General features: G+C 39.9%; 2 protein-coding genes across 2 annotated transcripts; both read right to left on the reverse strand.

Annotated features, from left to right (window-relative positions):
- Nucleotides 1–4,100: 4,100 nt before the first annotated feature.
- Nucleotides 4,101–5,753, reverse strand: LOC105986938 (wee1-like protein kinase 2). The gene has a single exon (XM_013018070.1). It carries the CDS (start codon nt 5,751–5,753, stop codon nt 4,101–4,103), a length of 1,653 nt encoding a protein of 550 aa, XP_012873524.1.
- Nucleotides 5,754–10,043: 4,290 nt separating this feature from the next.
- On the reverse strand, nt 10,044–11,417 carry LOC105986939. Its single transcript, XM_013018071.1, has one exon. It carries the CDS (start codon nt 11,415–11,417, stop codon nt 10,044–10,046), a length of 1,374 nt encoding a protein of 457 aa, XP_012873525.1.
- Between the last annotated feature and the right edge of the window lie 405 nt (nt 11,418–11,822).

Raw genomic sequence — 11,822 nt, forward strand, 5'->3', positions numbered from 1 at the left:
TCTGGTTCATCACAGGCTAAAATCAATGGAGGCAGTCAACCCTGTACTGTATTCTCTGAAATCATGAACCAAAATGAATCCTCTTTTCTTTGGTGTTCTCGGGTATTTTGTCACAGCAATGAAAACTATCTAACACTGAGCCTTGGATTTTTTTTATCATTTTTAATATATCTTTTATTGTAAAGGTACTGTACAGAGGGGTTACAGTTACATGAGTAAGGTAATGAGCCCATTTCCTATGGAGCATTATTACCTCCTCCTTTGTTTTTTCCCTACCATCCCTTTCCTCCACACCTCCCCAACTCCTTCCTCCCCCTTTCCCCCCAAAAAAGGTTGTAAGGTTCATTTTCAACATAGTGTCTTGTACATCTCGTTGTTACAATGCATCATCCTGTATCCTTATTAGAGCATATGGTTATTTCCCTTCCCCTCCTCAAAACTGAAAAATGTATATACAAGATTTGTATATAATATTTCAACATTTGTAATGAAGACATTTTAAAATCTATACTATTTTGAAATCTATACTCTTAATGCATGTGAACATCTTTTAAGTCCCATACTTTTAAGTTCTTTTTTTTTTTTGTCGTCATGGGGCTTGAACTCTGGGCCTGGGCGGTGTCCCTGTGCTCTTCAGCTCAAGGCGAGCTCTCTACTGCTTGAGCTACAGCGCCATGAACCTTGGATTTTATTTTAATTAGTTGTTTCATGACTTACTTTAAGGAAGCAAATGAAAAAGTAGTTGATGTAAGTCAACAATTATGCAGTCACAAGGTCAACTTGATCAAATCCAATGGATGTTTCTATATCTTTACAAATAAATAGATACCAAGGAGGATTTCTGCTCCCAATGAATGTAACCGTTGGGCACCCCAAATATAGTCATAGTCTGTTAAATGGCTTACTTTGTGCTTTGTTAACTCATTATTTAAAAAATATTATAAAGTTATGCAAATTATATAATTAATTCTAATTATCTCACCTTCATTCCCTCAGTTACTTAATCTTAAAAGTTGCCTTCCTTATTGTGAAAATCCAATTCACTATTGACACTAACCTTAAACTTTCCACTCTTACTACCTAAAAACTATCTAAGGCAAACTGACCCTTACTTTCTTTCCTCCAGTCTCAGAAAGAGACACAACCCTCTTTATGTCCAATATCAACCCTGCCTTCTTTTCTTTTCACAGTTCTCTCCTCCTTAGATTTCTGGGCCTATCTTCCTTGTTCATGGTCCACTTCTCCTTAATAAATTATTCCCTTTAGCTTATGAAGTCAAATATTAGCCAGCAAGAAAGAAGACTCCTTTGATACAATATTTTGTCTGCCATATACTTGAGCTTCATTTTGTCATTTCAGCCAAACTGAATATAATCATATTTGCTGGGTCTAATATTACCTTCCCCATTCTCTAGTCAGTGTACTAAGTCAAGGACCTATATTTCTAATGAAGTAGAAGTTTTCTAACTAGAATCCAAGGGATATAGTCATTACAGTATTTATTGCACCTTTGTTGAGTTTGACCCTGTCAGTCACTACCTCCTTCTTCTAGTCTACTTCCGTAGAATTCTCATATTTGACTGGTAGATTTGAAGATAGAAAAAAAATTTAAACAACCCAAATGACCAGTAAAAGTGATTTGTTTAAATGTGAGACATTTCATATCATATAAACAAAGCAATTATTAGAACTGTGTGCAATGAAAACAACACAGCATTTGTTGCTGTCTGGAAGTGGAACACCACACCCAAAGAATTCAAGCCAGTCATGCAAAAGAACTTGGAGATACCTGTTCTCTCTGTGAACCTCAGACCCCTACTTTTCTCATTGCATTCATTCAGACATTTGCCCAGAAATATAAAGTGGCCCACACACAATTTTATACACTTTTAGTTGTATTTCTGTGTTCTCCCCACCCTCCCTACCCCCTTGTACCTGTAAAACTATCCATTTAACTCTTTCATAGCTGTCTTATGGGATCCAGGAGTCTGAAACCTAGTGATTAAAGGACTGCCTTCCTGACTTATTGCCTAGTTTGTCAACAAAACATTTCAAAAATTTCCTATTGCTATAGAATATTGCATTTGTCAGTTATTTGTATTTGAAAGAACTAAAGGTCACTCCAGGCCAGATTTTCCCCCAGATTAAGGAGAACACATAATTGGGGCTGCAATGGGTATATAGCCAAGCCAGCACAATCTAGGCACAGGTCAGAGAAAAACCACAAGAGTACCTACTAGTAGTAACAAGTTTCCTATGTGGGGAATCCCTAACTTCAGATAGGTCAACTAGGTATTAGGCCATCTGCCAGATAGAAGTATCCTGTGAAAGAGACACTGTAAACATACATGCTCAGCTTCCTCTAATTTTCTCTTAGGCCAAGGATTTTTATCCACTTAGTGAAACCCAGATTAGCTGAGGGTTGTCAAGCATCATGGTTTTAGCTGGATACCAGTAGTTCATACCTGTAATCTTAGCTACTCAGGAGGCTGAGACCTACCATAAAGCCAGAAGTGGAGCTGTGGCTCAAATGGTAGAGCACTAGAGCAAAAGAGCTCAGGGCAGCACCCAACTGAGTTAAAGCCCCAAGACCAGCACAAAAAAAATAAGATTTAAACATTGTATAAAATTCCATATAAAGGATGTTTAAAATAACCATCCATATCTGTGTGTATATACAAAAACTAAATGCCTAAAAGGTTTTATAGTGGAAACTGGAGAGATTATAGCTGAACCCTTTTCCCCTTTTCTATATTTCCAAATTTTTCTTGAGTAAAATTAAGCTACTTTTATAATCAGAAAACTGATTTTATGTAAGAATGTGTTTCTATCTCCTCAGTTCTCTCTTAGATTATTTATTCATTTATTTATTTAGTGCCATGCTGAGGCTTGAACTCAGGGTCTGGGCACTGTCCCTAACCCTTTTCCCTCAAGGCTAGTGCTCTACCACTTGAGCCACAACTCTTCTTCTGGCTTTTTGGCAGTAATTGGATGTAAGAGTCTCGACATTCTTGTCCTAGCTGACTTCTATCGAAAATTATATCTCATCCTCATAACTAGGGCTATAGGCCCAGCTCACAGGCACCCAGCTGTCTTACATTTTTTAAAATCAAAGGAGAGGCATCATCAGAACATAAAGCTTTAACTCTAGACCAAGATCCAATATTTCTTGTATTTGAGGCACAGAAAATAGTTTTCTTTTTTGGTTTTGAACAACATGAAAACCTTTATTTATAAATATTTTCCTTGAAAATAGAGAAAATGGTTTAAATGAAATATGCTAAATCACAGAAAACTAAGCAAAATGCTGCTAGCATTAAGAACAACTGATGATATCCAGAAATTTCAAACTAATTAGAATCAGCCAGAAGAGGCTTCAGACAAATAGATTCAGAAAAAAACAATCACATCAAATTTCTCTTGACCCCCCTTTACCCCCAGTGCTTTTCTTTCACAAGTTACTAACCAGATTAGGAACATTCATGTTATATATAGTCTTATTTCTAACCACTTCAAATGATAATGGAGTAATTTATTTAACAAACAGAATAGATAAAGAGATTGCCTCCTCTTAGAAAACACATTAGTAGAACCACTTGCTCAAAGAGGCTGGGAATTCTTTTATGAATAGTGCCATAAAATCTCTGAAGCACTGTTGAAATCCAGGCACATTTTCTTGCAAGCTGTTACTTCAACTCAAATACAAATATTGTTCCTTTGCATATATAGGAAGAGTTGTGAGTTCCTTAGTGACGAATTCAATGTCCACTTCCTAGTCCATAGGCCAAACCAAAGGGTGTTTTCTTTTACTTCTTTTAGTTCAGAGCAGAGGACCATTATTTCTCATTACTTATAGAAAATGTGAAAATGAAATGTTGTCATTGGATGCCAAAAAAAAATGAAAAAGAAATGGCTACCCATTATTCTTCTTGGAATCATTGCTATAAGAAGCCTTAGTAGCATTAGGAATTTTGATGTAGATGTTAAATTTGGATTTTTTAAACTTTTGTGAAAGTAAGTTGGTATTTTCATTTTGTAAGAGGTCAGTATCTATTTCTGAAAGGCATGTGTTCAGCAAAAGACTAATGTGAAATGAATTCTTATGTGAAAGATTCCTCACCAGTAAAGTCCTCCTCCCCAGTAGATGTTTTCTGCTTCTTGTTCTTTTGTGGTCCCCAGTCCTCAGAATCATCTTGGGGGAACTGTGTCTGCTGCGCTTCTCTGAGTTTCTTTTCTAGTGTGGCTATCTTAGACTTTTCCAAGTTGAGCTGCTGCTGGAGCTCCGCTGTTTCAGCAAATAATGGCCAGAGAACTTGACTTCTGGAGAGAGCTGTGGCAGATGGTCTCTCCTGTGGATCAGTGTGGATCATTTTCTTTAGCAAATTGCAAAAATCATCTGAGAGTTCCTGAGGAATGTAGGGAATGTTACCCTTGCGGATGTGATACCACTCATCACCAGCAGCAGGTAATGATGCTCCAGCAGCTGCTGCAATTGTTAATCCTAAAGCAAATATATCTGCTTTGGGAAGGTGTTCATAATTCTCTTGTAAAATCTCATTAGCCAGAAAGCAACTATCTCCTTCTTCTACTTTGGGTTTTCTTATTGAGGTCACATGGCCCAAGTCACCAATTTTATATATCACACTGGCAGAGAGAAACCAATCATCTTCATTTTCAACCTCTTCTGGTCCTTCAAATGAAACATTTTGCATGTTATGACAAATGAAGATGTTACTAGGCTTTATATCAAGGTGCACCATGCCAGCACTGTGGATGTACTTGAGCCCCAGAGAAATCTGATGGAGTATATCTTTGAGGTTTGATTCTTGGAAATGACTACCAGACTTAGTGTTTTGAGATACAGCAACCTGCAAGCTCCCACCATTGCAGTATTCATTTTGAATGATCACATAATCACCTTCTGTCCATGAGGAATAGTAACGTACAACATTGGGGTGATGCCCAAGAACTGCATGAGCATAAACTTCATGCAAATCCAAATTTTCACTTGATACATCTGAAAAAGTTTTTTTGGAGCACTTGATTGCATAAACACATCCATCCAACTTCTTAATGCACTTGTAGACTGTACCAAATGCCCCAACTCCAATTTTTTCTATTTCAAAAAATTCTGTTTCATACCGAGAAGCCATGTTGATTTGTTGTAGGATACTTTTCATTGGAAGCAGCCTTTCTTTTTTGTCTTTCTCTGCTTCAATTTCTTCAGGATTACAGTATTTCCTCTTGCTTGTTGATTGAAGTAATCGTTTTCTGAAGGACTGTGGGGTAAATGGATTTATATTCACCAAATCCATTGAGGTTACCTCATTGTTGAGTGGAGTAGTTGTGATCTTCAAATATTTAGAGCTTGAGGAAGGAACATTTTCTCTTGCATAAAATGCTAGCTTGTTCCTCTGTTTTCTGGGAGTAGACAAGTTATCACACAACAGCAGCTTTCTTTTGTTGTCTGGTCGTGGTGGTGTCATAGGAAATGTGGGAAGATCTGACTTTGGAGTGTGTGGAATCAGATCGGGACTGCCCTTGTCTCTTTTCTGAGAGGTATCCACCTCACATACAACCTGGACAGGAGTCCCAGGAGGTTCCAAATCCTGAGCTTCACCCTTCTTTAGGCTTTGGCTCTGTGTCTGTGTATTCTCTTGTGTGGCTTTCTGCATTTCTTTCCCAGTTTCTTCTTCACAAATGAATGAGCTCAGTTTCAGATTCAGCTCTTTGTTAACACCTCTGTGATCCATCTTAGTGAAACAGCTTATGACATAGGCAAGGAGATAGCTCAGAAGCAAATATCGTGTATCTACAAATAGAAAAGGTAGAAAAGCATTGAACCAAGAAAAGTTTGTAACTTTGTAGAAAGCCTTTCCCCTCTATAAACTAACAGCCATGCCAAAGTGCTCTTTTTAAAATCATAGTCATCATTCTTGTCCCCTGTATTTATTAGGTGCTATTTTCTCAATCATAAGGAAATTGAGGGAATGCTGAAACCTTTATTATCCCTTTTGCCATCAAGGCTACTGCCTCCTATTGCTTACCAGGGAAGCTTTCTTCTACCTTATACCTCCCAAAATGGATGCCTGCAGCTGTCCCACATTCAAGATGATTCCCTTGGTTCTGCTTTTGCTAGTGGTGATGGATGAGTAATGAGAAATTATATATTAAGGGTGGAAACAGAAATTGAAATTTAAAGGCAATGATCTTCCTGCCTAGATTCCAGTAGAGGGTATGATAAAAGTGAAGGACGGGCCAGGCACTGGTGGCTCAGGCCTGAAATCCTAGCTACTCAAGAGGCTGAGATCTGAGGATCGTAGTTTAAAGTCAGTCCAGGCAGAAAAGTCCCCATGGAATTCTTATATCCAATTAACTACTCAAAACCAGAAGTGGAGCTGTGGCTCAAAGTGGTAGAGTGCTAGTCTTGAGCAGAAAAGCTCCTGGACAGCACCCAGGCCCTGAGTCCAAGCCCCACAAAAACTAAAAGAAAAACAGTAAAGGAATGGGTAAGGAGGAAAGGATAGGTGGAGGGAGAATATTGTTACAATTGTCTGTTTTTCCAGTACAGAATTTTTCTTCTCTTGCTCTGAACTATTTAAAGTCTCTAACTGGCCTCTTCCCACCTCCCTTGTATTCCCTTCCTCAGAGAAATGCCATATCTCTTTGTCACTGTCAAGTTCATAAATACCTTCAAGACATCGGTTCCAGGCCTTTTCTCACAGACCATATCTGGTAGTAGCTGCTGCCAATTCTGATGTCTTCTCTTCCTTCATCACCATTTCTAGTCTTTCTTCTCTATTGTGCCACCACTATACTTAGATCCAGTTAAAAAAAAAACTGTGAATCTCCATTACTTGAAAATATACAGGGGCCATTAGGATGCATAAAATATTACATAACCTTCCCTTTCCCTTCATAAAATTGCCTCCCTCCACCAGCCTTCTTTTCTGGCCTACTATTCTGGGTCATTAAGGCATTCATTTTTAGTCACATCTCTGAGAATAGCAAAATTTCTGCTCTGACAGGATTATTATTTTTTGTGGCTTATCCTCTCATTCAACTATACTCATTGGAAGAAGGTACCTAAGTCTTTGCCTCTTCTCCCACTTTCTTTCAAGGGTTTATGCTGCCAGTTTATATTTGGTTTGCTTTAATCCTGGGCATCTTGACAGAATTACTTGCTTGCAGACAGTGATTTAAAGAGAAAAAAAGAGGTGGGATACAGCTTCTAAGATCTGACCAGCCCTCACTTCCTGCTATAAACCAAAGCAGAAGTCAGAGATTTAAGGAAAATAGCTGCATGGATCATAGAGAAAGGCTGAGTATTGGCATTAAGGAATCTAATATTGGCAGCCACTCTCTGGAACAAAAGAGATTACCTAACTTGAAGTTTCTATGTAGTTTTAGATAGTTAAAGAGTGCATGAATAATCACAATGCAATAAAGATACTTTACAGTAATAGAAGCCCCCATTTTAATTCAGGGAAGAGGAGGGACACTTCATTAATGGACTAGATTGGACTTTCCTTTACCTTGAGAATGGAGGGAAGGTGAGGATTTAATCTATGTCACATAAAAATATACTCCAAGATACACAATGCAAAAAATCTACATCCAGCTTTATCACTATTTAGGCTCAGAAAAACTGGGACAGGAGTAGGTGCTGATGCATTGGGCAAGATCTCACAGGGAACTCAAAGGCACCTTTAGCTTGAAGTGGAGGCATATCTAACTAACTTCCCACTCTACCCCAATACCACTACCTGGTTCCCTGTCTTTCAGCAGTTGCCTTAGGGAAAACACAGCCTGAAAATAACTTATTTGAAGAGAAGGGGCCCAGGGGCATTTTGAAGACTGTTGACCCCTGATCAATTATATTTTAAAGCCAATTAATCCTCCCAAGTGAAGCACCATGGATACATAGATAGCACAGGGTTCCTGAAGTTTGTCCTTAGATCCATTTTGTTCTTCTCTCCTAACTGGAGTGATCTGGAATAGGAGCAGCCCAGGGGTGAGGATTTAAGTTATGCAGCAAATATTCTTACAAGTGCTCTCTGTCTTCCAAACAATCCATTGTTTTTTCATACAAGCTACTTGGCAGCCAGAAAGATACCTGTGATGCTCAAGGATATTAGGAAAAGGATATGAGAAAGGCCATGTGTATACTTTCATAGACTAGTTTACTGGTCTTTACCTCTGTTTGTTTGTTCACTTGGGGCCAAAGAAAAGAACAGTCTGGTCACTCAAAGCTTTTCATGAAAGTCTCTTTCACACTGCTCCTTGAACTACAAAAATGAATTTGAGCGTCATTTCAGTTGCTTTTACCAAGGGTCATATTATATCTTCGGCAGACACTACTAATATATATAACATGTGCCCCCAAGTTAGGCTCTCTTCTGTCAGTTAACCAAATTGACTAATAAGGATCTCATCAGCTTATACTGTACAGTTCCACCTCCTGATAAACACTAGGCATTTAATAACTATTTTTCAAATGTATTAAAATTAAACAAATTTGCAGTAATAGAATTTACTATAGCTCTCCAAACTCCCCCAAGTTAATTACAAGTTTAATTTGCTATATATACAAATTAAATTCTAACTAAACCATTTTGATTTTCAGTGTCCCCCTAATAAGTGCCCTAACTTCTCATTCTCCTTATTGCATGCAATAGAGGGTCTCACTGAGGTTTAGGTCCATCAGAATTAAGATGTAATTTCTTATGCCTCTTGAGAGATCTTCTAATGGGAAAGATTTAGCTTCTTCAACTATAAGCAAGTCTGGTAGTGCTGAAATATAAAAACAGGATACCTACAATACTTAAAAACCTAAAAAAGAAGCACACATGAAACACAGCAGTGTTTTTTAAAGGACAATAACATTTTCTAGAAGTGTTTCAAATTCAACATGACTGCCCACAATCAAATACATGGTATTTTCAAGAAGAGAAAATTAAGAAAGCAATCAGGGAAGAAAGGCTTCATCACTTGAGCTTCTTCAAGATGTCATCCAGTCACTGCAGCCATGGAGAATCCACCACCTACAAAATTTAAATGCAATTAGGAGAAATTCTAAACTTAAAGAATGAGTGTGTGCTCCATCAGAAAGAATGACATTACCCCATTTGTTAGGAAATGGAAAGACTTGGAAAAAATTATATTAAGTGAAGTAAGCCAGGCTCAAAGAAACATAGGTCCCATGGTTTCCCTTATTTGCAATAACTAGTATATGCCTGAGACAAGCAGAAAAGGTCAGATAAGTCGATGTTAGGTGAAATGAACCCCAAGATAGGTATTCAAATGTTTTTGCTTTCTTGCATTGTTTCTAACATATTTATAAGATGATTTCTTTGTTGCTTTGTATGTTCCTCCCCCACAGTATAATCCCTGCTTTCATTGTATTTGATGTTGGTATAATTTGTGGAGGGGAAGGGCAAAAACAAACGGTTTAAATAGAGATACAGGTGGACCCATTGCAACAATGAGATGTACAAGTCGTTATGTCAAAAAACGAACTTTACAACTTTGAGGGGGAGGGGTTGGGAGGGCAGGAGCGGGGAGGAAGATGGGAAGGATGGGAAGGGATGGGAAGAGGAAACAAAGGAGGAGGCAACAATGCTTGATAAGAAATGCACTCATTATCTTGCCCATGTAATTGTAACCCCTCTGGTATTTTCACAAAAAATTTAAAAAAAAAGAATGAGTGTGATACTTAAAATTAGTTCTTTAGAGTAATGTATATATATATATATATATATATGCATGTCTACCTCAAAAATTGGTTGATTTGGAAACTGGGATATAATAAAATAATTTAATTTCCCTATGAAAATTGTGCCTGCAACTTTTCTGGCAATTATAGAAAAACACTTAATTTTGTCTAAGAAAATTTTGGATGCAAATTTTCTAATAACTAAGTTATTCACTGATCAGAAGGTAGTGGGATAAGTGACAGCAGTAGGGTAGGGAAAGATAAAGACATAGGGATGTTAAGAAACTGGATTCACTTTAGTGGGTTTTCACTGCTTACCTTCATGAAATCAGTGTTTTTGTCCTAGGTCAACACCTCCGTTCTCACCAGGCAAGTAGATGTTCTTGCATTTATAGCAGACTGGGCGCCATGGGGGATTCATGGTTTTACACCAGGAGCAAGGCCAATTTACTGCCGGGTTGCATGCAGCAAGCTTCTCCTGATGTTGGTTTTTTTTCACTTGCTTGGTCTTCAGTCGAGGGCTCTGGTGTTTCTTCGTAGGTTTTTTGGTAACATGGTTCTTACTGTTCCCCAGGGGAGTTGCCTGGTGTCTCTCTGGACTCTTTTTGGGACTGCGACTCTTCACAGTCCCCAGGGAAGCCCTCCCCTGATTCATCACTGGATCTTCCTTGGGGCTGGGTCTTTGGCCTGTCTCCTGAGGCTTCTTTGACATTTTTTCTAGGCTATGGGTTCTGCTTTCTCCCAAGTAACACTCGTCTTGCTGGTTGTTAGGAGGGTTAACCTTTCCATGGCAACTTTTTACCCACGAGGGAGCCTTTTCCTCCTGAGGCCACACAGCAACTGAGGAGCTAGTTAAGCAGGACTGTGAAGTAGGCCTTGGGGATGCAACTGCTAACATTGCTCTGGATGTAGTTGCTGCTGTTTCTGATTCCACTGATGTTGGGGATGGTAGAGTTGTAGAGCATGTAAATTCCCCTGGCAAAGGCTTATTCAATGTAAATGGTTGCGAACCAGGCATTTGTGTATGGAGTTGCATTGCCTGATTCCAAGGACTTGAGGATTCTGATACATGAAGCAGAGAAGCTGACATTGGCTTTGGGGTGTTTAAAGACAGCTTTCCCTGAGCTCCCTTGTCCAATGACTCTGACTGGTTTTCCTCACCTAGGGCCCACGACATACATCTATACTTTTCGCCTCGCAGTCCACGTAAAAGACGCTGGAATAGTGGATCTGAGTCTTCCATTGCTGACCTCTCAGCCTGGAGTAGCCTTCCACAAAGCACTTCACGCTCATCCATTGCCTGCTGGACAGCAGCCTGCGTAAACCTAAGCTGTGCAGCAGCCTCATCTCTCTCAGCCCGCAACCTCCTCAGCTCTGTCGCCAGAGCCTTAGATGCTACCTTGCGCTCCTCTACCTGTTTCTGCAATCGGCGAACCCGCCGCGTCTGCTGATCCCGCTGCCTCACGATCGCTCTCACCCCCAACGCCAAGCCGCTCCAGGCATAGGACCTCTTGCGGCTGCGCGGCACCTGAGGGTCGACCACGATCTTCCGGAGCTGGTCTTCTATCTCCTTCCAGGACCGGTAGCGAAAGGCTACATAGAACTCCGGTCCACCTCCATTCATAAGAACTTCATTGTTTATGAAGTGAATCACCTCACTATGGCGGAAGCCACTAAACTGGTCACCGAACTCAACAGCCATGGCGGCTGAGGCCTAGTCACTCAGCCAGCCTCATCTAGCTCTTTGGCTGCCGCCCGCTCTACCAGTTTAAGCTCTCCCACCTGCCAGTTTATTCGGCCTTTCCCTACCTTCCCAGTCCCGCTTTAGTCCTTCGCCTCCTCCTCCGCCGCCCTCCTCCCAAAGAATAAACAAAATCCTCTCACCAGGCTTTCAGCAGCTGGATGACAGTGGCGACCTATTGATACGTCACAGAGAGAGGCCCAGCTCAACGTTGGATCATGGAGACAAGCCCTACTCACGTCGCACTGCCTGCTGGGACTAGCTCCTCCCCCTACAGCTCCACCTAGCGGTAACCTAGACAAAGTGGTTGCATATTACATGATATCATTCTGGGCGGGGTGAAAAAGAGTCCCTTGAAGACCTGGA

Source organism: Dipodomys ordii, unplaced genomic scaffold, assembly GCF_000151885.1.
Source record: "Dipodomys ordii isolate 6190 unplaced genomic scaffold, Dord_2.0 Scaffold38, whole genome shotgun sequence".
Classification (NCBI taxonomy): domain Eukaryota; kingdom Metazoa; phylum Chordata; class Mammalia; order Rodentia; family Heteromyidae; genus Dipodomys; species Dipodomys ordii.

Bases quoted from the DNA above. Each gene is read 5' to 3' on its own strand.
- LOC105986938 (XM_013018070.1), bottom strand. From the start codon at position 5,753: ATGGATCACAGAGGTGTTAACAAAGAGCTGAATCTGAAACTGAGCTCA.
- LOC105986939 (XM_013018071.1), bottom strand. From the start codon at position 11,417: ATGGCTGTTGAGTTCGGTGACCAGTTTAGTGGCTTCCGCCATAGTGAG.